The sequence below is a fragment of the Pleurodeles waltl genome, chromosome 3_2, assembly GCF_031143425.1.
Source record: "Pleurodeles waltl isolate 20211129_DDA chromosome 3_2, aPleWal1.hap1.20221129, whole genome shotgun sequence".
NCBI lineage: Eukaryota > Metazoa > Chordata > Amphibia > Caudata > Salamandridae > Pleurodeles > Pleurodeles waltl.
Window position 1 is genome coordinate 70,363,835 of NC_090441.1, and position 26,570 is coordinate 70,390,404.

The following is a 26,570-nucleotide window of genomic DNA, read 5'->3' on the forward strand; positions in this document are numbered from 1 at the left end:
CATCGACTGCGGCATGAAACATACATTCAGTTTGAGCCTTAATTTCTCGAAAGCTACTGAAAGGGTTTACACCCAATCACAAAAAGCATGCTTTCTGGGTAAAGTTCTAGCTTTCTGTCAAATTTGGTGTAATTCAGTTCTGCCATTTTGGTTTTAGCTGTGTCTAAATTTCCTATGTAAAATTGCATGGGGAAAACACATTGTTATGTTATGTTATTGGTGGTTTTATAGCATACTAATCTCCCATGAGTGTATACAGAAGCTCTTTAGCAGGTGTACAAGGCCAGCCCCAGAAGGCTTAGTTGAAAAGCTAGATTTTCAGCTTCTTACGAATGTCAAGAATAAAGGAGAAGGCTCTAATGTGCTGTGGGGGGTTGTCCCAGGCTTTGGGGCCAGACATGAGAAGGCAAGTCCCCCTGCTCTGCTTTTGTGTATGCATGGAGTGTGTGCTAGTGAGAGACCAGCAGAACGGAGGTGTCTAGTGGGTTGGTGGAAGTGAATGTGAATGTTGAGTTAGGCTGGGCCTGTATTGTGGAGTGGTTTGTAGGTGTGGGTGAGGAACTTAAATTGTGCACAGTTGTGTATCGGGAACTAATGAAGTTCTTTGAGGTGAAGTGTGAGGTGGACTTGGCGTGCTTGATTGAGGAGTAGTCTGACAGTTGAGTGCTGGACGGTCTGTATTCTTTTTGTGAATTGGTTGGTTATCCCTGTGTACAGGATGTTTCCATAGTCCAGTTTGCTGGTGATGAGGGCATGGGTGAACATCTTCCTGGTGTTCTCTGGTAGCCACTTATGTTTTCTTCAGCATCCTTAGAGTGTTGAAACAGGACAAGACCACTGTACAGCGTTGACTGTAGTCAAGACAAACATTTTTTTGACCTCCCTCTTTTTTTCAGCCCCACTCGGCCGATCACCCAGAAACTTTCCAAGAAGAAGCTAAGATGGATGAGACCTATTTTGGAAAGTTTTGCGAAAAATCATCATAAGGCACTCAAGTATTTGCAAACCAAAAAATCCAAAGAAATGTTCAAACTGTAAATAGTTTAAACAATAATATGAATTAATTAAAAGTTATATAAAATATGTTAAAATAAACCTAAACTAATAGTAGATAAAATAATAGTAAATAAATAATGTAATTTAAAATTAAGTTAAAAGTTTGTTAGAAATAATTAATTTAAATATGTCATCTGATTTATACACATGTAATAAATATTAAAATATATTACGTTTAAAGGTAAAAAAAAATATTTGATAATGATTTTAATGTCACTGATTATTGTAATATCTATCTATCTATCTAGCTATCTTATTGTAATATCTATCTATCTATCTATCTATCTATGTATCTCTCTCTCTCTGGGTATGTATATATATATCTATATATATATATACATATATATATATGTCTCAGAGGTAGGAATTCCTCACATTTTTGATCCTTCATAAAGTTTGACGAATCTCCACAAAACTTTGCAGAACTATGCCTTTTTCTACATTGTACATTGGCAGATGGTGCAAAGTTTTGTGTTAATTTTTCATGGGGGTGCAAATGAAAAAGGAGGTCCCAAAGCGTGTTTTTTCTCCCAATGCATTTACCATAGACTTTTTTGTAGGACGTAGCGGTAAAATGGCTAAAAGTATATCCATGAATTTTGCCAGTATTATAGATTTTGGTGTGCAGATGATCCTTTTTGGAAGTACAGGTAAGTAGAGTAAGTATTTTGGAAGTTCCTGCTGAGATTGTCTGCCCAGAAATTCATTTTCCCCCAGATGTACACTGCCTTGAGACCCAGAACATTCACCTCCTCCCATACACAAATATGGGATGCAATCTGATTGAGTGACCTGCACTGTGTGCCCCTTTGCCTGTTTGGGTAAGCTCTGGCAACTTGGTTGTCCATTCAGACAACAACATTCTGACCTTGTAGGTACTCCTGAAAAACCACCAATCACGGCCATGAGTTTCCTCCAATTCAAGGACTTCTGACTCTCCCATGGAGCCCATGGAGCCCTTGTCTCCAGGTGACTCAATGCAGGCCCCCCAACACCACTCATTGGCATCCATTGTACAGAGAACTGGGGAGAGAACTGAAAAAGTACCCCTTTCAACAGATTGTCATTGATCAACCACCAGGATGGATCCTGAGCAACCTGATCTAAGATAAAAATCATGATCCCATACTCCCTGGAGCCTGTATCCCAGTGCCTGAGTTTGTGATTCACAATGGTCTTCAAATGAAACCTTGCCCAAGGAACCACAACAGTGGAAGCCACCAACAGTCCATGCACTTTCGACCAACACCTTGCAGAACTGTGCGAACGAGTCAATAAATCAGACACTGCTATCGGACGAGAAAGGACCCTGTCCTCCGGAAGAAAAACAGCCTCCAGTTGAGTATCCAGACAAGCTCCGATAAATGTCTTGATTTAGGATGGAGTAAGGTGAGGCTTCGGAAGACTCACCAGAAGATCAAAGTTGCTCAAGGCCTTGAGCACCAACTCCAAATCTTCTGAGACTTTAAAAGAGATGGAGCAGTCAGTAACCAATCATCCAAATGAGGATAAACACCTTTCAAATGTAAGAAAGCAACAAAATGGCCCTGTACCTTTGTGAAGACCTGGGGAGATGTAGCCAGCCCTAATGGGAGGACTTTAAACTGAAATTGCTGGCCGAAAACTGCTAACCTTAGGAACAGCTGACTCTTCACATGCACCAGCACATGAAGTTAGGTGCCTTGGAGATCCAAGGTGGACAGAAAGTCCCCCTTTATAAGGAGAGGAATGATTAATTGCAGCGACACCATCCAGAAATGCTCCATCAGCAGATGTCTGCTCTGAGACCTGAGGTTGAGGATGGGCTGAAAGGACTGTCTGGCTTTGGAACCAAAAACAGGGTTGAGTAAACCCCAAACCCTGTCGACTGTCCAGAACAGGGATAATCGCTTGTTTCTTCAACAACATATTGATACCCACCTTGAGACTTTGTAACTGACCTGGATCCTCTGGAGAAGGAATAGCCCTAAAGTGTGGAGGAGAAGCGTGCTCTTTGAACCATATCTGATACCCATGTCCCACTACTGAAAGGACCCAGGCCTCTGTCACTGTCTGCTTCCATTGTGGAAGAAAAGCTCTGAGGTGACCTCCTACGGCCATATAGTCATTTTGTCTGCTCGACAGAAAAGGGACTGGAGGAAGAGGGCCACGATTTATTATAGAAGGTGCACCCCCCAACCATAGGCTCATCTTTGGAAGGGGCAACAATCAGCAGACTGACAATCTCCTCTTCGGAAACCCCATTGCTGCTTATCCATCCCTTGTTTGGAAGGGCATAGAATTTTATTTTCCTCTGCGGCCTTCTCAACAATGTTAGTGAGTTCTGGGTCAAACAAGGCCCTTTACACATCAAGGAGCATTGACCTGCCTCTAGCTTCCAAGATTCAACCAAAAGGATCTTCTGCCAAAAATTAAAGCACCAGCTGCAGAAGTGGAAGCCCAGAGACAGTCAAAAACAGTGTCTGACAAAAACTATAACAACAGTTCCATGTTAGCCAAGATGTCTGCAGAGATCCTCCTGAGCCTGGAGGCAATCAAAAACACATGAAAACCTTTCAGGAGAGTCTGAGTGGCATATGCTGCATAAGTATTGGCTCAGATTCAACAATTAGAAGCTGCATAAACCAGATTCCACTTTTAGAGAGGACGCATCATCAGAGACCAAAGAGTAAGCGGAGGACCTAGACACCAGAATGGTATTAACCTTAAGGAGCTGAGGGAACTTGTCTTCAGAACCTTCTAATACCACTTGTGAAGAAAACAAAGAATAACTCCTTTGTCAATATCTCTCCACTCTTTATGCAGCATATTCTGAATGACGGCATGGAAGGGCAAGCATTCACAAGGAGAAGCATTATATTGTGCTAAAATTCATCTTCAGCTAGTTGTGGAGTGGGAAACCCCAACTGCTCCATGTTATGGGACAAGACCTCTTTAAATTGCTCAGAATAAATATATATCTGCCCCTCTTCTTGGTCCTCTGTGTCGTCATCCAACCTCTGATGTTTGGCAGGCAAGTCTTTTTCTTTTAATGCTGTATCAATTGCCTCTTTACCTAACAATTGTAACTCATCCTTTGAAATATGCAAGAGTTCCTCAGAATCCTCCTTCTAAGGGGCCTGGGAATGCTTCCGGTTCTCCAGATGCTTAGCCATAATACAAAATTCACCAGGACAACCAGCAGGAAGCACAAGGATGTGCTATATCAGCGTCCGTGCTTCCTGTTTATCAAGGCTGCACTAGGCAACCGAATCACTTCATGCGAGATTCGGCTGCCCAATAAATCACAGTCATCTCTGGTAAAATGCATCAAAAGACACATGCACCAGGACCAAGTAAGCTGTCATGCTGGCTCCTTCATCGCCCATACTCTGGACGTAACTGCAGCTCCCTGCCCCAGCTCAGCACGTGAGCAGGGAGCACGTCCGAAGCTGGAGACACAAATGCTGCTGCTTGCCCCAGCAGCACAGAACCAGCGCTGACACACATACAATGGCATGTTGTGAGTAACTTTAAAACATCAAAGGCACAATCAAACAATGTGTAAAACATACTGAATACATTAAAAACCAAAAACAAAGGATCACCAGCAACCTCCCCTGCGCTCGGACAGGAAACAAAACAGGAGGTGGAGAGGGGAGGAGTTGCTTTATTAAAAATATATATATATAAATGAATATATGTATATGGTTATAATAGAAGAAGGACTTCAGTGTTATTCCTGTCATGTGGAGGTCAAAACGCCATACGTTAGGACTGGAATGAGGAGGACCCATGAGGGAATAATGTAGTCAGGAGCGGCTCCTTTGCTAGGGAGGAGGAGTGTCACCTCCCCGCCAGCAGCAGCAGCTGCAAACCTTTTACCAGAAAACAATAATAAACTATGTTTATTATCATTTTTTGGTGAAAGGGGTGGGGCCACAGACTGTGACGTGCATTTAGGGGGAGTGCTGTGCATTCCCCCCCACTGCGCATGTATGTTTGGCTGGCCGTCTCAGGCACTGGGTTGCCAGGCTGGATAGAGCAGGCATTGGCTCCGAGCCTCCTGAGCAGCGTCAGGATTGGCTGCAGGGCAGGCTGGGAGCCTGTGTCTGCAGCCTGTCTGTGCAGGAGCGGAGCAGCACAGTGGTTACAGCGGCAGCAATAATTCAGGTAAGTTTTTTTTTCAAATAATTCTGCCCCACACAGCATGCGCATCGCCCCGCCTCTCTTTAGCACCGCGAGCTGCTCCTGAATGTAGTGTAGTGTGGTTCACTACACTCTTTATGGAGGTGAACGAGTTCTAATAATTTGAAGGTGATGCATATATTATAAATTTAAGGTATTACTATGACTTTAGAATGTATAATGTTTGTGTAGTTTAAGTTTGGTTTGTATAGAAAGAATAAATACAATTTTACTGACAAAAAGGTGGGGCATTTGTTTAACTCCCTAAAAGGTTTCAGTATTCATCAGTACAATACTCTTTCAGGCATGGAGTGACATATAAATTATGCAAAAGAGAAGAGAGAACTTTGGATAGTTCCCAGGTTTAGGTGGAGGGTAGCTCCAGTGTAGACCACTGTTGGACTTTTGCTTATGCAGGGTCATCCCCAGTCTTTTTGCCTCCTGCCTCCTATTTTTTTCTGACCTGTCGCTGTTGGCTTTTGAACTCTGAGCACTTTCCCACTGCTAACCAGTGCTAAAGTGCATATGCTCTCTGTGTGAAATTGTATGTGATTGGTTTATCCATGATTGGCATATTTGATTTACTAGTAAGTCCCTAGTAAGGTGCACTAGAGGTGCCAGGGCCTGTAAATCAAATGCTACTAGTGGGCCTGCAGCACTGGTTGTGCCACCCACATAAGTAGCTCTGTAATCATGTCTCAGACCTGCCACTGCAGTGTCTGTGTGTGTATTTTTACACTGTAAATTCGACTTGGCAAGTGTACCCACTTGCCAGGCCTAAACCTTCCCTTTTCTTACATGTAAGGCACCCCTAAGGTAGGCCCTAGGTAGCCCCAAGGGCAGGGTGCAGTGTATGGATAAGGTAGGACATATAGTAATGTGGTTTATATGTCCTGACAGTGAAATACTGCTAAATTCGTTTTTCACTGTTGCAAGGACTGTCTCTCTCATAGGATAATATGGGGGCTACCTTTAAATATGATTAAAGCGTAGATTCCCCTAGAGAGTAGATGGACATGTGGAGTTTGGGGTCCCTGAGCTCACAATTTAAAAATACATCTTTTAGTAAAGTTGATTTTAAGATTGTGCGTTTGAAAATGCCACTTTTAGAAAGTGAGCATTTTCTTGCTTAAACCATTCTGTGACTCTGCCTTGTTTGTGGATTCCCTGTCTGGGTCAGTTGACAGTTGGGTTGTTTTTCACCTCACACCAGACAGTGACACAAAGGGAGCTGGGGTGTAACCTGCATTTCCTGATTAGCCATCTCTGCTAGGAGGGAGGGGTGGAGTGGTCACTCTCATCTGAAAGGACTGTGCCTGCCTCTAACAATGCCGGCTCCAACCCCCTGGTGTGTGTCTGAGGCCTTGCCTGGGCAAGGCAGGATTTCACAAGTAGGTGTGAGTCCCCTTTGAAGAAAGGTGACTTCAAAGACTAAAATGGGTATAAGAAGGGCACCCAAATCTACAGACTTTAGAAACACTTCTGGAATCAAGAGGAACCTCTGCCTGGAGAAGAGCTGTTAGCTGAGGAGGAAGTGCTGCCCTGCCTGTGACTGTGCTTTGTGGAGCTTTCCTGCAGTGCTGCTTCTGCCAGAGTAAGAGGGCAAAGACTGGACTTTGTGTGCCTTCCATCTTGAGAAGAAATCTCCAAGGGCTTGATCTAGAGCTTGCCTCCTGTTGTTTGAAGTCTCAGGGACAGCAAAGACTTCTCTCTGCCAGCACCTGGAGCCTCTGGAGAGACTCCTACTCTGCCCTGTGGTGCCCATCCAGTTCCTGGGACCCTGAAAGGAGAAGCTGGCAGCCTAAAGACAAGAAAATCCACGCACAGAGCGCCGTGCGGGGAAAAGATCGACGCGAATCCGATCGGCGGATGAAAAACGACGCACCGCCAGCTCCGCGGCTGAGAAACGACGCTCGCAGGAAACGCGACCGAAGAATCGACGCACGGAGCAGGAGAAACGACGCGCAGCATCGCTGACGGAGGCTGGGAGATCGCAAACTGCGCGGCTGGATCGTCAACTCATCGTGCGGCTGGATTTTTGACTCGAGTACTGCCGTGCGGAGTTATTTTCGACGCACGCCCGCCCGTGCGGGGTTATTTTTGACGCACACCAGGTACATTTTCACTCTAGCAGCGCTAGTGTGTTTTTAAAACTACTTAAAGACTCTTTTTGATTTTTAATTAATAACTTGACTTGTGTATGGTGGTTTTTTGTCGTTTTGGTCTTGTTTTGTTTAGATAAATATTTCCTATTTTTCTAAACCTGTGTTGTGTCATTTTGTAGTGTTTTCATTGAGTGACTGTGTGTGTTGGTACAAATACTTTACGCCTAGCACTCTGAGGTTAAGCCTACTGCTCTGCCAAGCTACCAAGGGGGTAAGCAGGGGTTAGCTGAGGGTGATTCTCTTTTACCCTGACTAGAGTGAGGGTCTTTGCTTGAACAGGGGGTAACCTGACTGTCAACCAAGGACCCCATTTCTAACAACCACCCTTCAAGCAAAACTCTACATTTGCTCTCCCAAATGTCTGCTTTTCTAGCAAAGTTTCTAAGCATAGGATCAGCACAGTGCCATCCACGCTGAGCTAGAAATGCAGACATTAGGTGAGTCTTTGTTGTACAAAAGGTAAAAGACTTTGTCCCTTTCTAGTTCGGTGTGGATGCCACTGAGCTAATCCTATGCTTAAAATCTTTGCAAGAAAGCAAGCATTTCAGGTGAGCAAATTTAGAGTATAGCTGGTGTTGTAGGGTGCTCTATACTGGAGCTGCTCTCCACCTAAACTTGGGAACTACCCAGAGTTCTCTCTTCTCTTTTGCATATTCATCACCATTGCAAATAAGCCTCGGTTTTCTTTAATAATCATTTAAAAATGAGATGGCTCTGAAAATTTTAAATGAGCTCTTCATTCTTGCTGTGGAGGGTTATATTTCAAAATGGGAAAATTACCGTATTGCATTGCTTTTTCATTTTTTAAATTGGTGTTGATGCAAAAATACGGGCAGGCCCCTAAAGTACGGCGGCTCACCCCACTATTGTATGCATTTAATAAAATATGCACTGCTATTTGCACTTACTGTACTACTTCCCTTTAGTTTAATAATGATCTATAAAGTGTTAATTATATAAAAGCCAAAATGTTTTACACATCTGTTTTCCTCGGTTACTTTTTCTCGTTCTTTTTCTCACTCTTTAATCTTTCTTCCATATTGGTGTTGCATTTTCCTTTTGGCTTTCTTTTCCCTTGACATTATTTCCCTTTCTACTCTTTAATTCTCTTCCTCTCCTGTTTATTTTATTATTTGGTTCCAGTCCTTCTCACTAAGCATATTCCTTCCTTTCATTCTATCTCTTGAGGCCTCCGTTTACTTCTCCTTTCTTTCTCTGTATAAATATCTCGCTTTCTGCTGTCTCTTCCTGTGCAGCAGTGGCCCGCCGCAGCATAGATGAGCAGTATCAGGTCATTCATTCCTAGCCTGGGATGACTTTTGCATCCCATAGAATCGAGCATCCCACAGTGCAGCCTGGAGACGTGATCTGCTGCTTCTGTCTGTTCCTGTCGGGGCGGGGTTTATTTTCCGAAGATAGCCGAAGGGCAGGGGGGGTGCACGAATCCGGCTCCATCCTGCCTCTTTTCTAGCCACTTCCCTCAGACAGGGCACGGGCAGCCTGGCGACTGACACTAGCGGCACATCGCCCCGACACACTGGAGGCGGTTTCCAGGCGCTAGTAATCCGCGGTGCTCTGAAGAGCGGAGGGATCGCTGGATACTCCGCATCCTGGGATCTGTCGGAGTCTATCCGCTGCTTCCTCGCTGTAGGCGTGTGAGCGGGTCCCTGGCAGGCAGAGAAGTGGGACAGTGCAGGGGGGCCACGGTTGAGCACTCCGGCGCGGATGAGATGCCAACTGTGCCACCCTGGGTGGAGAGAGAGGAGAGCCACGGTGCTGAGGGGCACCGCATCTGAAGCTGGCATAGAGCAGCCTGCAGCTCGTCGCCGGCGTCTGCGCTCTCCACAGATGGCATAGGGACCGGCCACCCGGAGTAGACAAGAGCCCCACGGCTGAGGTGGCACCGGAGGGCTGCTCCCTCCTGGGCTAGAGCTGCGCCAGTCCTTGGCAGGAGGAGCCGGGGCTTGGACATACCACAGTATCTCTGGGTGCCGGTGCCCATGAGAGGAGTGGACAGGCATCCTGCGCCCTTGTCCTGCGTCTGATGCTCCGGGGGATCCTGGCTCAACAGATGGGATAAAGACCCGGCTGCTGAGGGAGGGAGGAGCCGCGCTGCTGGGATAGACGCATCTGTGCTGCTTCATTCACTCCAGCGCCTTTTCCCACAATGGATATTAACAAGATGGTAAGCAGCTCCAGCTGTTCGCTCAAGTTTGTGCACGCACCGGCCCGTGGGCGCTACTAGTGCATAGATGTGTCTGTCCGCGTGGCGAGGGGCGCCAGCCTGCAGTGTGCCTTGCGTCTGGTGTAAACTCACTCAGGAAGGAGCCAGTCGTGAGTTAGGGGCCCAAACTGAATACAAATGCTTTTATATAAGGTTTGTAACAGTAGAGAGAAGGGCCAGCATGTTTGGTGGAGGGGTGGGAGTGGCCCTTCCAGGAAGGGTGCTACTGCTGCCTGTGAAGGATGGGCAACCCTGGAGTCAGATAGCGCTGCCACTGCGCTGTGTTTTGTCAGGGAGGGCTGCGGTAGGCCAGTTCAGTGATAAGGGAGGCCTGCAGTGGGCCAGGACTGTGGTTGAGGGGATCTGTCGTGGCTGTAGTTGAGGAGGGATCCTACGGACCAGGACTTCAGCCAGGGAGCGTTGTCACGGGTCAGTGCTGCAGCAAGAAAGCCCTGCCACCACGGTCACCGAGCTCTGCGTGGATCAGTGCTGTGTGCAGTCGGCTGTGCTATTATTCAGTGCTAATATCGGGTTCTGTATGACTTGTGGCTTGTAGTAGGCTGAGTTATGAATGGTAGGTTCATTCAACTAGGGTGGGTTGAGAATGGTGGATTTTGCCAGCTAAGGTGTGTTGTGAATGGTGGATTCTGTCGGCTTGAATGTTTTGTGAATGGTGGAGTTAGTCAGCGAGGGTGGTTTGGGAATGGTGGATTTTGTCAGCGAGGGTGGTTTGGGAATGGTGGATTTTGTCAGCGAGGGTGGTTTGGGAATGGCGGATTTTGTCAGCGAGGGTGGTTTGGGAATGGTGGATTTAGTCAGCGAGGGTGGTTTGTGAATGGTGGATTCTGTCAGCTAGGGTGGGTTGTGAATGGGGGTTTCTGTCAGAGTGGGTTGTGAATGGTGGATTCTACAATGGTGGGTTAAGAATGGTGGATTCTGCCTTCTAGGGTGGGTTGTGAATGGTGGATTCTGTCAGCAAGGGTAGGTTGTGCATGGTGGATTCGGTCAGCAAAGGTGGGTTATGAATAGGGGATTCAGTCAGCAACGGTGGGTTATGAATAGGGGATTCTGTAAGCTAGAGTGGTTTGTGTATAGGCGATTCTGTCAACTAGAGTGGGTTGTGAATGGTGGATGCTTCTCTTTGCTGTGTTCTGGCGGGATAAGTGGTTGAGACTGCTGGCCTCTGTCCTCTGAAGGCACGGGTTGAGACTGCTGTCCTCTGGTTGGATGGGGCGAGACTGTTGGCTTCTTTCAGAAATGCTGGGTTGTGACTGGGCTGTGGTAGAAATACTGAGGTTTCGCAGCCGAGGTGTGCTGCTAATGTTGGCGTCTATCAGGTAATGTGGATTATGACTGCTAGCTTGTCTCAGATGGTGTGATGTTTGACAGCTTGTTTCTATCATCTGAGGACCAAGGGCACACATCCTGAGGTCGGGCAGGCTGTACCTGCTGGCTTCTCGCTTCAAGAGTGTGTGATGACTGATGCTTTCTGTCAGGTTGGATTATGGCTGCAGGTGTCTATCGGCTTGTGTGAATTATGACTGCTAGGTTCTCCCAGCTGGGGTCAGTTATGACTGCTGGGTTCTTTAAGCTAGGGTATGACTAGTTGGGTTTTCCCTGCTTGAGTGGGTTACCAGGCTTACATCAGCTTGTTTGGGGTATGGCTGCTGGGTCCTTGAAGCTTGGTGGGGAAAGGCTGATGGGTTTTCCTTGGTTAGGAGGCTATTGACTACTGTAGTTTATCAGTTAGAGTGGTCTCTCTCTGCTTGGGTGAGTTATGACTGCCAGCTTGTTTGGGGTATGGCTGGTGGGTTATTTATGCTGGGGTGGGTTATGACTGCTGTCTTATCACTTACAGTGGGTTCGAATGTTGGCTTCCCAGCTGTGGTAGGTAATGACTGCTGGCTTTTATCAGCGTGGTTGGGTTATGGCTTGTTGGCGTTGAGATGAGTGCAAGTTTCTCTCATCTGAGGTACTACAACCATCACCCGTAGTTTATGGCTGTTGGCTTCTTTAAGCTGGGGTGGCGTATGACTGGTGTGAATTGTGACTACTGACTTCCATCAGTTAGGGAGGGCGGTAAATACTGGTGTGGTACTCTGATCAGACACTCACTTCCAGGACACACACAAGAGCGTATACCTTGTACAGAGAGGTTATTGGAGGTGCCAAACACATTTAAAAACAAGCATTCTCGAAGCCAGTATGACTCATTTTCGGATCCTATTGGCTTTGCCATTGGGTTTTTAGCAGTGCTGCACAACATCCCCGATGGTGTGCAGCATGGCTCAAGAGCAAGCAAAAAGGTCTTGGGAAGTGGCCGATTACCTCATTTTGTAGGCATATGCCCACAAAATGACATGGAGCGCCTTTTTTTTCTTTTCTTTTAATGTACAGATCTGAAACGGGATTTGTGTAAATTTAAATTAAATAAAAAAAGTTGTGTGAAAGCTTTTTTAATAATTTATTTATTTACTTTATGGGGGGCTGGCTGGGGAGAACCAACACCACGGGTGCGGCTGGGGCTGGAATACTGAGGGTGTGGGGAAGCAACATAGACGAGAGAGAAGCACATGGTTTAGAGGGTGGAATGTGGAGCTGGAAGGAAGCACACAGGTGAGAAAACAGTGGGAGGAAGTGCATGAAGGAGAGCGCAGCTGGGAGAGAAGCACACAGGCAAAAAGAGCAACACAGCACGGTGGAGGGAGTACAGCAGTATACAAAGGAAACAACTGGGAAACACCTGCACTCTTGTGACATGCATATCTAAAAAGAAAACAAATAGTGCTTCAAAAGTGAGCAGTGGAAAGAGACACATAATGAGGGTGATGCCAAAGGGCCGGTCTCGAACATGGGTGCTTAATCCTTCTTAAAGGCGTGGCTATACTGCCATGGACCTTCTGGAGCTCCCTGAGGTCTACTCTTAGTTTATATGGATAATATTTGCATAAACCAGGCCTATCAACATTTTCTACAGTTCATTGCTTTTGACATCTTCACCAAAAAGAGGGCAGTAGGGAGAGCCCATCTTGCAAAGGATCCTAAAGTCGGTTCCCCGAGAAGTCCTTGTCTTTATATACTGGCCGGTGCTGTGGATAGAGGATGAGGGAGCACTATAGCTATGTGAGAACCTGGTGCCTCTGGGGCATCTGAGAAAGGAATATCAGGAAGGGGACGCTCAAAGACCACCATCAGCTGCCTCTTTCCCTGTCCTGTTGTTTTCAGGCTGGAATGCAGGCCGCGTTTGGTGTTTTACAGGGTCCTGATGGTAGGGACACAAATATTCAAAGTCGCCACTCCCCCTCCAGTGTCAGTTTGATTACAGTTTCACCTTGACCAGCAAAATCTTCCTTCCTGATCTAAATGTTGCCACTGTTGAAGATAAAAACCAAATAAACCTTTGCAATAGTACTCCATTCTTTGCACAGCCACCTGTGAGAAACTCTTGAGCACTTGGAAAGATATCTAGGAACACCACATATATAAGAGACCTACTGGGACTGTTGGTGCCTTGCGTGCCATGCTTGGTCCAAACCCAGCACTAAAACCGTATAAACTCTGCAACCACCAAATGTACGAATGCCCAACCTTTCCATGACTTGTTCCCCACATAGTGCAAACTAAGTTTTAGGCATGCAGTTCTCCGTGCATTCAATTCTCCTGGCCAACTAGGATATAATATTGTTGGATAGGAAGCCACCTGAATAGTTTTTAGCAATTTGGAGATACACTCTTGGAAAAGAAGGTGTTCATGCTCAAACTTTCAACTAAAGCAGAACATGGAACTGGGACACATTTAAGCATTTGACAGTTTTTGTGATCGTGCAAGGAGGAAAGGATTATAACCATGTCTTGTTGCATGCACAACAGCTGTGTCACTAGACCACATTTCCTCTCAATTCTTTGAGCTTAAATTTTATGTATTAATTTAATTTTCCTAATTTGTAAGGTGAAGCCCTTAGGCGCCCATCTGCATTACATAACTTGGATTTTTATCAAGCCTAGATAGTTTGTTAGTGGAAGTAAATGGCTGATTAGTCTAAAAGCTTTAATGTTTTTTTTTTTTCAATAAAAATTAATTTCTGTTTTATTCCCACCCAACATGAGGGAAAACAGGCTTGAGATCTCTGCATTCAGTCGCAGGCTTGAGTTAAGAAGGATTGTCGCACAAATTCAAGGAATTTCTGAGAGGAGGGCTGCAGAATGAATGCAGTCTTTGCATAATTGTTTCTCAATAGCTTTTAATTTTTGATTATTGGTTTAATTTCTTTTGTGCTGATTGAGCCCTCGAATTTCTTGTGTTTTCTGTTATCTCTTTCTTAATGTCGGTTGGTTAATCATAACTACATGGATTTGTGTTTACCAAATTGTATTTTATCCTTTTTGTTTACCAGCTGTGATCTAATCCCACACATACCCTACTTGTTGTTTTATGTATTCGGCAACTCATGCACATGTGTCTTTCCTAAGTTAGCCAAACTATCCTTCGTATTCACTTTAGAAATACAGGAAGCATGCTATTTGTGTCTAAAAGAAACGTTGAAAGTAGGTTTAGGTTCTATTCAAACAGTAGCCTTTTGTGAAGAAAAATGAGGGATTAAAAAGTGATCTGACCACAGCATTCTGCTATGTTCCCTGGCAAAAGCCACCGTTTTCTGGGAAAAGATACCATCTAAGCCCTGCTAGCTGAAGGAGCAGGATGTAATGAATACAAACTGAGCCAGAGTACAAGATTCCATAGATTTTTGTAAAAGTTGTGATGAATTAGAACACGATTCAGATCATTTTTAAAGTCCCCTGTGCACATATGACCTGCACTTTTGAGGACTACACTTGGCTGCTGCATAATCAGACTAATTTTTGTGAAATGATGGCCTAATCTTCGCAAAATTATGGATCTGAATTAATATCGCACACTCTTAGCCCACTAGAGATTTTTACTTTGCTACATAGTGTGGGAATGTTTTACTGCTTTTGTTCTGAGACCAGGACTGCCAGTCTCGCTCCTCCCTCGTGTATTATAGTGCTATATGCTCCTTTCTTACCTCAGGTGTGGTGTTATAAGGGTGGATGGGTTTTGGTTGTTGAATTCCAGGTGGTGTTCCTCTCCGTGTGTTGCACAGGGACAGTGTTATTTTGCTAATATAGGCTTTCCTATTCTTTTTCCAATTATGATGTGATAAGTTTGTATGTTGCAACTTGTTGTCCTAAGAGCTAGGCCTCCTACTCCTTCTTCACAGGCAGTTAGATTCATTTATAAGTAGTTCTTTTGTAAGCAGTGTTCGGGCCGGAGGCATCACTGCTCCCTTGTGTGGTGACGTGGGGGGAGTCGTATTGTGAGGAGGGGTATGACTGTAGCACTTGCTCTTTTCTCAGGTGAAATGTGGTGAGGGTTGCTGGAGAAGTGCTGCCTCAGTAATGTCTACAGGCCTATCTCACTTAAGGCTGTATGGAGCACTATTGTGTGTCTAGGAGTGGGGGCAGTCATCGCTCCTCTCTGTTGTTCTTTAGAGAGGTATACTGGAGGTGTCCTGTCTAAGTTAGCACACCAGGCTTCTTTCTTCTCCCTGGTGTGGGTTTGAGTGGAGATGTGCTATTAGGATTAGGACTGCACTGCTCTTTCTTTTCTTAGGTATGTGATGATGAGTTGGATGGAGTCCGTTTTTGAGTAGGATTTGGTCTGCATGCCTTTTTTTCTGTCTCTGGTCAACTATGTCGAGAAAGGGTGGAGTTGTACTGTCAATCTGCTTTAGTCCACACTCCTGTTTCCGGGCTAGTGTTTAAGGTAGGATGTTATTATGCTGCAGGAGTGTTGTATGAGCTATAACTGCAGGCTTCTCCATTTTGTCTGGTGTGCTGTGGTGGGATAGGGAGTTTTGTTGTGATTAGTGTTAAGACCTCAGCCCTTACTTCTCCTTTCCAAGGATGATATGAGGTGTGACCTGTTTGTAGCGTGAGTAGGCCTCAACTCGCCTAAATTACTTCTCTTTCAGGTGAGGCACGGTCCCAGCTTCAGGCAAACATTTTAGTTTCATTCTTAACCGGTTTAATCACGAGGCCTGAACTGAGGGACTTAACATATGGCTATTCTCCAGTGAATCAAAACCTTTATGGTCTGCTTGAAAGCACAGCTGTCACCAGACAGTTATGTGAGAATCATCACAAGAGGTGCTTCGGCTTTGCCCACATATTGGGAGCCAGGTGTACAAGTTCTGAGTGGGAAGATGTGTGCTTCCACAAAAATCACTTGCACTCCACACAGCTGTTATCATTTTGTTTATTTATCCAGCTGCCTCAGCTTGAACTCTTAGGGGCACATACATGACACTGTAATGCTAATAAAGTGTCTTAGATAACGATATAATTTATGGTGTTTTTCTCTGGCATAAGCACAGATGAGAGGAGGGCAGTCATTCACCTACATGGATTTTTAGGTCTGGCTTGACAGTGCAGCCGTCACCTCATCTTTTAACATACACCAATTCATTTCCACAGTTCTTCGCTTCTACACAAATACACATCCATTCCCATGCTGTCTACCTGTAATGGTTCACAATAACTTACAACATTCCTTTAAAGCCAGATGTCTTGGCATTGCCATTGCTTATTAGGCATGGTGGTTTGACACGGTAGCTGTCAAACTGACACGTTGGTAACAATATCATATAAAGTGGTCTTTGGGTCTGCCTATTTCAACCATAAGCTTTCTTCGACCATCCTTTTTTCAGCCTTTGGCTTGAAAAGATGTCATTATCATCTTGGCTAAGCCAAGTAGAGTATTCAACTCTCATCTACTGCTATTTGCCGTTTGAGTGTGTCCTTCTGCCTCCATTCCAATACATGAATTGAACAGCAAGAGAGACTACTTTATAAATACAACTATGTCTGTTCACTCCTGCTTGCTACCTTCTCTGTGACTCGCTCTAGTGTGCTAATGCTTCACGCACACAGATTTGTCAGCCTAGCTAATGATGGTTTTCTTTATTCGCCATCCTCCTCTGCCTTTTGGCTAACTTTGTGCTTTAGATATACCATGTAGACGTACACACACCCACATATATATATTTATTTTTGTGTGTGTGTGTTTATAAGTGTGTGTGTATGTATATATATATATATATATATATATATATATATATATATATATATATATATATATATAATCTCCGAATTGGCGGTCACCAGTAGGTAGTTATAGTTCGAACCAAGTTTCCATTTTTGACTTGCCTAATCTTTGGGGCTGTTTCACAAATCTTCACAAATTATCCAGAAAAGCGTATCCAAAGATCTTTTTGTGCATGGAAAGTTTCAGGATGATTCGCCAGGCGGCAGCCAAGAAAAATATGGGGGGGGGTGTATTTCCCCAGTTAATTCCCATAGACTCTTTAGACACGCCTGAACCACTGGCTGGAATTCCACCAAATTTGGCAAAAAGGTAGCGTTTGGTCTGTAGATCACACTTTTTAAATGTGGTGTAAATCCGTTCAGTAGTTTAGGAGAAATGAAAGGAAATCAAAATTTGTATGTGTAGGGTTGCAACGACTTTGCAAATACTGCCAAAATAAGAAAAGGTGGTGGGGTATGTTAACACTTACCCCTAGCTGTGGTGCGGGGGTACTTCTGGTACCCTCTTCCCCCCCCCGCCCCCCGACCCAAGCCAAAAAAGCAATAAAAAAAAAAAATACACAGTGGAGACAAAAAACATGGCCTCTAGTGTATAAAAATGCTGTGGTCTCTAGGTGGGCCAGGTCCTGGGGCATTATGGGGGCAAAAAAGGAGGAAGGTGCAGGGGCCCCCCTCCTGGGTCTTTTACAAGCCCCAGGAACCACCACCTCCCCGGGGCAACATACAATGCAAATATAATAGAGGTTGAGGGCCTGTGGACCCCCCTATTCCCTGGGAACCACCCTCTCCCCAGGGCTACAACCTAATTTACAGAGGGGGTCTGTCGCGGCCCCCTGACCCCTGTAACCACCCCCTCCCTGGGCCAAAATTGAAACCATGGAGGGGGGTTCCCTCTCGGAGCCATAGATGGCCCTGGGGACCGCCAACCCCCCCAGGTCCAGCTCCTGCTAACTCTCAAGGTGCTCACCTTCGAGAAGTAGGTGTTTGGCTTTTGCTTGGTGGGAGCTGACAGATACCGCCAAGCAAAAACAAACACTCCACTTTCAGCAGGAAGGACCTGTCAAACTGCCCCATCTTTTTATCTGCCAGCTAAGTTGCGGGCAGGAAAAGAAACTAAAACCTTGGTTCCGCACGCAGGGATCCTCTCTCTTTTTTTTTTTTTTTTTTTTTCTCTCTCTCTCTTTCTCTCTCTCTCTCACATATCTCATCTCACCATGGGATGGAAGAGAGAGACTGTTATTTCAGAGTTGTCTCCATACAGTGATTTCAAAGTGCCACCTCAGCAAGGTGTTTGGTTGGAATGTTATAGTTACCTTTTGATGCATAGCAGAACAAAGTCACCTCTGGCCTACTGGTAAGGCCCTTGCCTTGTCACTCAGTATGTTGAAGGTTCAAATCCTGGTATCACATTGCAGTGTGTCTGTTTATTTACTCATGTTTTGAATGTTAAGCATTCTTTGTGATGGAACATTTACGTCTTTTCCCTATCACCATATTTGGATTGAATGTCATAGAGATGTCTGGACACTGCATACTAAGGAGTCATCCGTGGCCTAGTAGTTAAGGTCTCAGAGACTCACACAGAAGGTTGAGGGTTCCAGTCTAGGTATGTTAGTTGGCATTTCTCAGCTTTAAATCCCTTTCAACTTCAAATATTTAAGGTACATACAGAAAGGTGGTCTTACTGTTCTACATTTCTTATTCTAACTGGCGCGGTGTTGGGTGGTCATAGGTGGGTTGGCCGCAGGTAACTATAACTCACACCCTAGCAAAGCACTGCAAGTTAACCCGGATATTACTGCACTCATGACATCATTGATAATGTCACTGCAACATTGACAGTACAATTATTGATGAGAAAAATTAGCATGGCGGGGGAGGTCATAGTTACCTTTTATAGTTACTTGAAATAACTCTAACGGGTGAATTTCTATAGTTTTGTACATTAAAAATGTGAACCTAACTATAACATGCTAACATGCCTGTAACCTTTGGATTTATTAGTAAAAAAAAAAAATATATATATATATATATAGAGAGAGAGAGAGAGAGAGAGAGAGAGAGCGATACATACCTAAATAATGATTTATTTATTTTGGTGTATTTTCTTTGCAATTGACCTTGGTTGTATTTGGCGAATACTAAAGTCTTAGCTAAACAACTAGAGGGTTTATTTTTTCCCTTCTTCTCAGGATGCCCTCTACAGCCATATGGAGGTTTTTGCCAGGTCACTGGTGTACATATTAAATATTATAATTGTCGTTTGGCTTACTTGCTGCTTCCCTCAGTTTAGTGTGGTGCTGTGCATGGACCTCGCTTCGTGGAGGCGGGGTAACAAGGATGGGTGGAGTTGTGCAGCGAGTCTCTCACTGTGTCACAATGGAGTTCGTCGGGAAACCCTTGAGGGCTGATATTTGCCCATTTTCAGGATGATCATCTTGGACTGGTTCTGACATGCTTTGGAGAGAATTCAAAGGAGCAAGTATACCAACAGCCTTATTTCGTTTACATACAAATGTCATCGTAACAGTCCACTTGTAAAATACGTACAGTATCACCAATTGCCAGATCGTGATAGCCGCCAGAATAGTAGCTTCTCAGCTACCTTGTTAGCACATGATGCTGTGCATTACTCCAAACAAGAACAACCTGATACACAAGTAGAAGTATTACTGTCTCTTGCTGGTTTGCATTCAGTGGCATACGTCACTTTTGTGGGCACTTGTCACCTCTCCACTGAGTTATGCAAGAAGAGGTGCACTTCACAGCTGAGTTCTTGGACGAAAAGAGGGTGTCTGCTTACTGAACCTCAGGGTTGACCACTCCAGCTGCTCTGCTCTCTGATACCCGAGGCTGGGCTGTGGGACACCGACTGAGAAGCAACCAGCCAGCACTCCAAGCCTGCAAACGAATTCGGCTCTCAGAAGCTTACGCTGCCTTGGAACATCAGTTTGTTGCCCTCCACTGCGGTGCAATTGCAGGCCAGCATGTGGAAGTCACTGCATTGGTATTGCAAAGGGACATGAAGGCTAAGTTTGCCATCACGCTAAACGTGTTTCCTCCTTCCAAAAAGTTGCTGCATTGTTAAAGGCTCTGAATGTTTGACTAGACCACTCGTAAGTGGAATCCTATAATATGCTGTGGCATCTGTGGGCAAATGAATCACCAAAATGCAATGATTCGAATAACATGCATTTCTGTGCATGTGCAGGACATTTATCTTCTCAGTATTACATCTGATCGGACAACCAAACATTTCGTGGCCTTTCGAGAACCTTCATTTTGTCCATCACTTGTTCAGGGACTTTACACATGTTTTGCACGTAAATTCTGTTCGCTAGCAGTTATAGTGACTTACTAGGCCAGTATGTTCGCTGTGAAATAGATTCATGGATGTATAAATGTATTTTTACATAATTCTGTCCTAAGTACTGAAGAGAATACGTTTGTCGAGCTATCCCTCAATACAGACTGAAGGTCTGCCCGCCTGATTTACAGATGGACGGACTTTAAGTACGTCAGCAATAGACCACTCCATCTCCATCGCTGACATACTCTGTCAGGCCGTCGAAGGTTTGACGATTTGTCCGCCGACCCAATTTAGAGTGGACCAGTTTTTACTGCCCCCGTTTTTACTGCCCCCTTACCAGCAGGTCAAGCCTGGCAGTGAAAATTGAAAAATGACAGTTACACTATGTGAAACAACTCCCATGGTCTAGGGGTCATTTTATTTTTGTATTTTCTCAAACAAAATCATGCTTTGAGATTGTTTTTGAAAATACAAAAATATATATAAAAGTTTGACAAACTGTACCGTCATTTTGACAGCACTGTCCATCAAACTTTTAATACCTTGCCAGGATCCGGCGTAAGAGTAGTTCCTGCCAGTGTTAAGAGGTGTCCACTGAGGAAGCAAACATCTCTAAATTTAGAGTGGGATTACCACAAACTCTAAATCGGGCCCCAAGCTTTTGGTTACCTCACCACTTTATAGCATGCATTTTGTAGAATCGAAGCATTTGATATTCAGTTGCATTACAAACAAAGGGTAAACACCCTAACCTCGAACTGGCTCCCGGAGGCAGCAAGTAAAGATTCTTTAGTACAGGAGTCATTTGTTGTCATCTGCCAATACCCGTGACAACATTAATTGTCCAGTTTTGAAGTAATTGGTGTTCATGATGGAGTGGTTTTATTAGATCTTAATGAAACGTGTAAAAGCTGTTGAATTTAGCACCTCCAAAGACCTGGGGCCTTGATTTGATGAAGAAAGTAAAGTAATCAGAATTCACTTAGTTGAGTTTACTTGTATGTCTAGGGACAGATGGAAAATCACTTTAGATTCCCAGGTGCTTTCCTCATTGTTGGGAGTGTCTGTCCCTCACCCTAGGGTTGTGATGGAATTGACTAGAAGAAATGTGTTTACCGAAATAGGCATATGGACTTGATATCTTGAACTGCAGCAATGAGTATATTACAAAATATGATATAAAGCATTCACGGCTAATACTATTCGACCTATCCATAAAAAGTTGCATTTGAGTTGTCTTGGAATTTTCAGCTGCATATGTAGTATTACTGAGTGTGGCCAGCTCCACCTCATTAGACTTCACTTCTTCATAGCCATGCAAACGTGAGCAGCTTTACCTGCCAGGAAGTTTAGACGCTTCTCAGTATAGAGCAGAGGGTACTTTAAGCTCCGTGCTCTGTCCGTCATTAGTCTTTCGCTGAAGCTCCCAATAAATCTTTAGCTGCAGGTGGCTACAGGTTTAGTTATTGGGCTCAACATCTCCATTTTACAAGACCACCACACAAGTTGTGGTTGGTATGCAAAGGATGTGGTATCTGCAGGCTATCTGCTGTGTGACCTCTGCAGTTGGATGTGCTCTTTTCCCGTGGTGCGAGATCACTCAATCCTTATGTGCATTTATAATGGTTTGACTTCTTCTGGCTGTTCTCTTGATCTGACATTGTTGTCTCCATTAGGATTTTCATGTGTGGAGCTGCGGCACAGGAACTGGATAGTCTCAATATCAAATATTCTGACTCCTCACCTTTCTTCCACACACGCTTTTTGCCATGCAATATGCTCTCTGTTTTGGTGTAAATCATGTTTGTGATTCGGGTGCTTCAAACTCAGAAGTATTCGATTGCATGTGTTATAATCCTCTTGAGTGATTCTTCTTCGTTGTTGAACGTGTGCGCAATGGTATCGTCCCATTGAACCAGTATTAGTACTTCTGACTGTGTGATTGCCTTCCCGTCCAAAGACATATTTAAAGTGGGACCACTCCCTTCACAGTTCCAGTCTGTTCTATCATCTAATCTCTCTGTGCTCTTGCGTGGGTTTGCAGATCTATCAATAGAGTTGGGTGCACTCTGTCCCATGATACTATTCTACCGTCTAGCTATATGGTGTATATACAGTGCCATACGCATGCACTGAGGAGTGGGCCCTCTTACTTCTTGCATTTGTGTGAGGATCACTTGACTTTTGATTCGATCATAAAACCGGGGTCATATATCTCATAGATTCTTAAGATCATAACAATCCGCAAAGGAGCTTCACAGTTTCGTCAACAGTGCTGTGTCTGCAACAAAGCTGGTGTAGATTCACCACACAGTTTATTTGCAGCTGCACAAGTCGGAGACTCTACATATAGAACAACTCCAAATAATCAAATCACATCCAAGCTTGTATCTGTAAATTAAATAATAATGTGGAATGTAAGTACTGTCAAAGTCTTAGATGGATCCTTGACATTCATGATTTTGTTTTCTGATGAGCAGTTTGCTCATCCACTTAGTTCAGTGTAATCGCTTGAAGCATACCCTGTGCAGGGTTTGTAGAGATTGGACATGCCTGAATCTTTTTATGAAAGTAAACTCTGTCTTTTGAGTAGTTTGTTATCAGCAGAAAAACTACTGAGAGAAGTTCTATGTAGATTGTCTTGAGTACATCATTTGACATTAAGGGGGTGATTCCGACCCCGGCGGTCCTTGACCGACAGGGCCGGGGTCGGTGGGAGCACCGCCAACAGGCTGGCGGTGCTCCTAAGGGCATTCTGACCGCGGCGGTATGGCCGCGGTCAGAAACGGAAAACCGGCGGTGTCCCGCCGGTTTTCCGCTGCCCTGAGGAATCCCCCATGGCGGCACAGCTTGCTGCGCCGCCATGGGGGATTCCGACCCCCTCACCGCCATCCTGTTCCTGGCGGTTTCGACCGCCAGGAACAGGATGGCGGTGAGGGGTGTCGTGGGGCCCCTGGGGGCCCCTGCAGTGCCCATGCCAATGGCATGGGCACTGCAGGGGCCCCCGTAAGAGGGCCCCACTTTGAATTTCAGTGTCTGCTTAGCAGACACTGAAATTCGTGACGGGTGCTCCATTCGGAGCCGGCTTCCTCGTAGAAGGGTGTTTCCCACTGGGCTGGCGGGCGGCCTTTTGGCGGTCGCCCGCCAGCCCAGTGGGAAACCCAGAATGACCGCCGCGGTCTTTTGACCGCGGTACGGTCTTCTGGCGGATCCCGCTTGGCGGGCGGCTCCCGCCGCCCGCCAAGCTTGGAATGACCCCCTAAATGTTTGTTTCCACTGAAAAAAGAGTATGCGTATTATATTTTCCCTTGTGGGAAACCATACACTGAATGTAGATGGACTGAGTTGTTTATGGTGTCAAGCCCTTATTCAAGGCAATACGCCCAATCTGTTTATTATAAAAAGATATGACACCGGCAGGAGACCCGACTTGTTTATTGTGGCAAACAAATGTTGAAGCCAATAGGCATTTAAGGATCGATTGTTATTGCACTGAATTGAAACGTAAAGTCATGTATTTTGTTTCATAAACTCTCAAAGATTGCAGTACTAGGCCATGGTCGTGGTATTGATTTACCCCACTGGCAATACCTAGGGGGCAGATGTTTTTCTGTCTGATAATCCTTTTTAAGCCCTATTGTGGTATACTGTAAGTTTGGATATATGTGCAATTTTATGACTGTATGTTTAAAACCTTTTGTTCAAAGCAATAGGTTATGGTGACAAGCCAATGGTAAATGCTACAGGCCTGATTGTTTTATTAGGGAACGCTATGTCGGAGGCCACAAGTCTGATTTATTTATTCTGGAAAGGCAGTAGAACAGACTTATCTATTGTGAAAAGCCTGTGTTAAAGCCAAAGTCTTTTTGAGGGTGTATTGTTATTACACCTAAAGCCTGTAAACATGTCTTTTGTTACGTGGATTATCCTATGTTACTTTAGGGGCAAGGGAGCTGGTGTTGGTTGGTAGATGAATTGTACTGTCATAATCCCTGAAACCCCCTCTTACAAGGGGGTGTAAAATATCATGCCAACTGTACTTTTTACATATTTGTAATTTTTGGGCTGTGTACTTGAAGTTAAATTGTGGAAAGTTTATGTTCAATATAGTGATAAGGGACAAAGGTCTCATTGACTTATTGGGAAAAGTTATGTCAGATGCCCTAAACTTGATCTACTGATTATGAAAAGTTACAACAAAGGCCTAACATAAATTATGAAAGGCAAATTGCAAAGCCCCAGGAATTGTTATTGCTCTGTGTTAAGTCCTGTAGACCAGTGGTTCCCAAAAGTATTCGAACCATGACCCACTTTTTAAAACAACAACCTTTTAGAACCCACCTACCTTTAATGGACACGGGGAAGGGTGATTTTTGAATGTAACTAAAGCATCATGTGGTAGCGCATTGTCATTTATAAAAAGCATATTTTTCATTGAAGTGACCACAAACTTTGCACAACCATACGGTTTTACTGATAAAACGATACAGCACTCAAATAATAATGTGTGGAAATTGGGTTTCTGTGAACATTTAGCATTTGTGCATCACCAATTAAAGTGGCTATTATTTGTTTTTAACCCATTTAAATCTGTTTCCAGCACAGTTACACAACGTGTGCTTCATTTTTGCTTTTTCTAACTGCTGAATGCATACAGTTTACAGGTTTTCACAGTTTGTTGTGTGTTGCATCCTAAGATTGTCACATAACTCACTTTAAAAACTACTCACTTTGCATTAGGAGAAAGAAAAGTAAACACCAATCCAGTTAAAGGAATGAGCAGCAACTTGTCAGAAGACATAGCTTGACATTTCACCTCTGTTGTTGAAGCACCGTTAACATGACAATATAATCACAGAATTTACAGGTATCATTATTTATTGCTCAGACTTTCCCAACCACCAAAAATTGGCTCACGACCGACCCATAGTTTGAGAAACACTGCTGTAGACTGTTATTTGGTCACAGATTGTCTTAGTGGTCTAGAGTTTTGGTACACTCTGTTACACAATACATTCTTTATATCATACACACACGTACAGATATTTAAAGGGCCTTTAGGGCAGCCATAATCACAGTCTTTGGCCTATTAGAGTGTCATTCACATTCTACATCTGCCTATAACAGAAAGCGGCAATGGGCAGTGGGTCATCTCACTTCAGCATCTATTTCCCTGTGAGCAACCTAATGTTAACACACCAAGTGTGTGGGGTGATATGAGAAAGAACAGGACTCTTAAAGCCTGTTCAGAGAGCGCTGGTTGAGCATGTAGTGAACAAGAAATGTATGAGTGTGATGGGTGGCTAGGCCTTTGAGGGAGTTCCCTTTACGAACTAGGTGGTCTCACACACATTATAGTGTCATGCTTCATCATATGACCACCTAGCGCCACCCAGGTAAGATGGTACTACCTGGGAAGACTCAACCTCGTTGTTAAAAGAACTGCAGAGTGAGTGCTGATATTTAATCTAGCTAGATAATACAAGAGATCCAGATAAAGGTGGTGAATAATAAAATTACCTTACAAATCACCTGTTTTGTTTACGAACGTTTTAATGTAGGTGTTCGTAGGTAAGAGTAAAAACTGGGGTGAAGCCTCTGTTGAGAATAATGACTCAAGGGGGTCTAAAAATTGGGGACCAACATGTTTCTGCCCACACTAAGAGCCAAAAGGTCTAGGGCATTCATCAGGGTCGGGGATCCCTACGAATGGAGAGCAGAGTTAAATGCTCAACGTAAAGATAAATGCTCAAAAGAATTCAGGCCTACCTTAGGCATTCTGGGGGTGGCCTAAAGAGAGAGAAAAGGTAACACATAAACGGTTGTGAGATATCTGTGCCACTTCAATCCAAACCACAGCACACTAAAGGTGTCAGAAACATGCGTGGGCGAAACACACATACACATGCAAGAGAAAAAAGTAAAAAAAGCTCATGGGGCAGGGAAAGCCTATTAGTATGGTCTTTCCCTGCGGGCAAAGGCGGTTAGCCTCTGGTCTGGCATCTAATGGTGGGGGGTTGCCCCTTATAGTCACACTCTGTGGGAGAGATGAAGAAAAGGATCCAGATTGAGGATAAATTAAAGTAAAACTCAAATAAGAAATGTACAATCGGTTATGGAGGGTTGGCTATCAAAGTATGGCAGGCTAGTAGCAGGGGCTGGGTAATAATTAGTACAACGTAATCATTCAACTAATCTGACAAGGAAGGATCACTGTGTAACACACTAAGTATTTAAATGACCTGGTGGGGAACAAACAAACATTAAAACGCATGCATACTTGGATACTAATCTCAAGTTAGATGAAAAAGGGCCAAGAAGAGTCAAGTGGGCCCCCCACCCCAGGGGGGTGGGGAGGAGTTATACGACTTACTATCCAAAGGCCGCAACCTGTTAGTGCACCTAGTGTCCGTGTCCCAGCAACTCGTGTACAACGCTACGAGTTCTGCAGTGCTTTTAAGGACAGGCTGATAATGTAGATTGGTCGCATGTGCGCCTCGGCTGAGGCGTGGTATCAAGCTAT

At 44.5% G+C, this 26,570-nt stretch overlaps 1 protein-coding gene across 1 annotated transcript in view; it reads left to right on the plus strand.

Annotated features, from left to right (window-relative positions):
• The first annotated feature begins 8,811 nt into the window (after positions 1-8,811).
• Positions 8,812-26,570, plus strand: part of HIP1 (huntingtin interacting protein 1) — a 375,550-nt gene continuing 357,791 nt past the window's right edge. Inside the window, exon 1 of the mRNA XM_069226771.1 lies at positions 8,812-9,573. Coding sequence (XP_069082872.1) covers positions 9,556-9,573 — 18 coding nt within the window. The 5' untranslated portion in view covers positions 8,812-9,555. The remainder of the gene's footprint in view (positions 9,574-26,570) is intronic.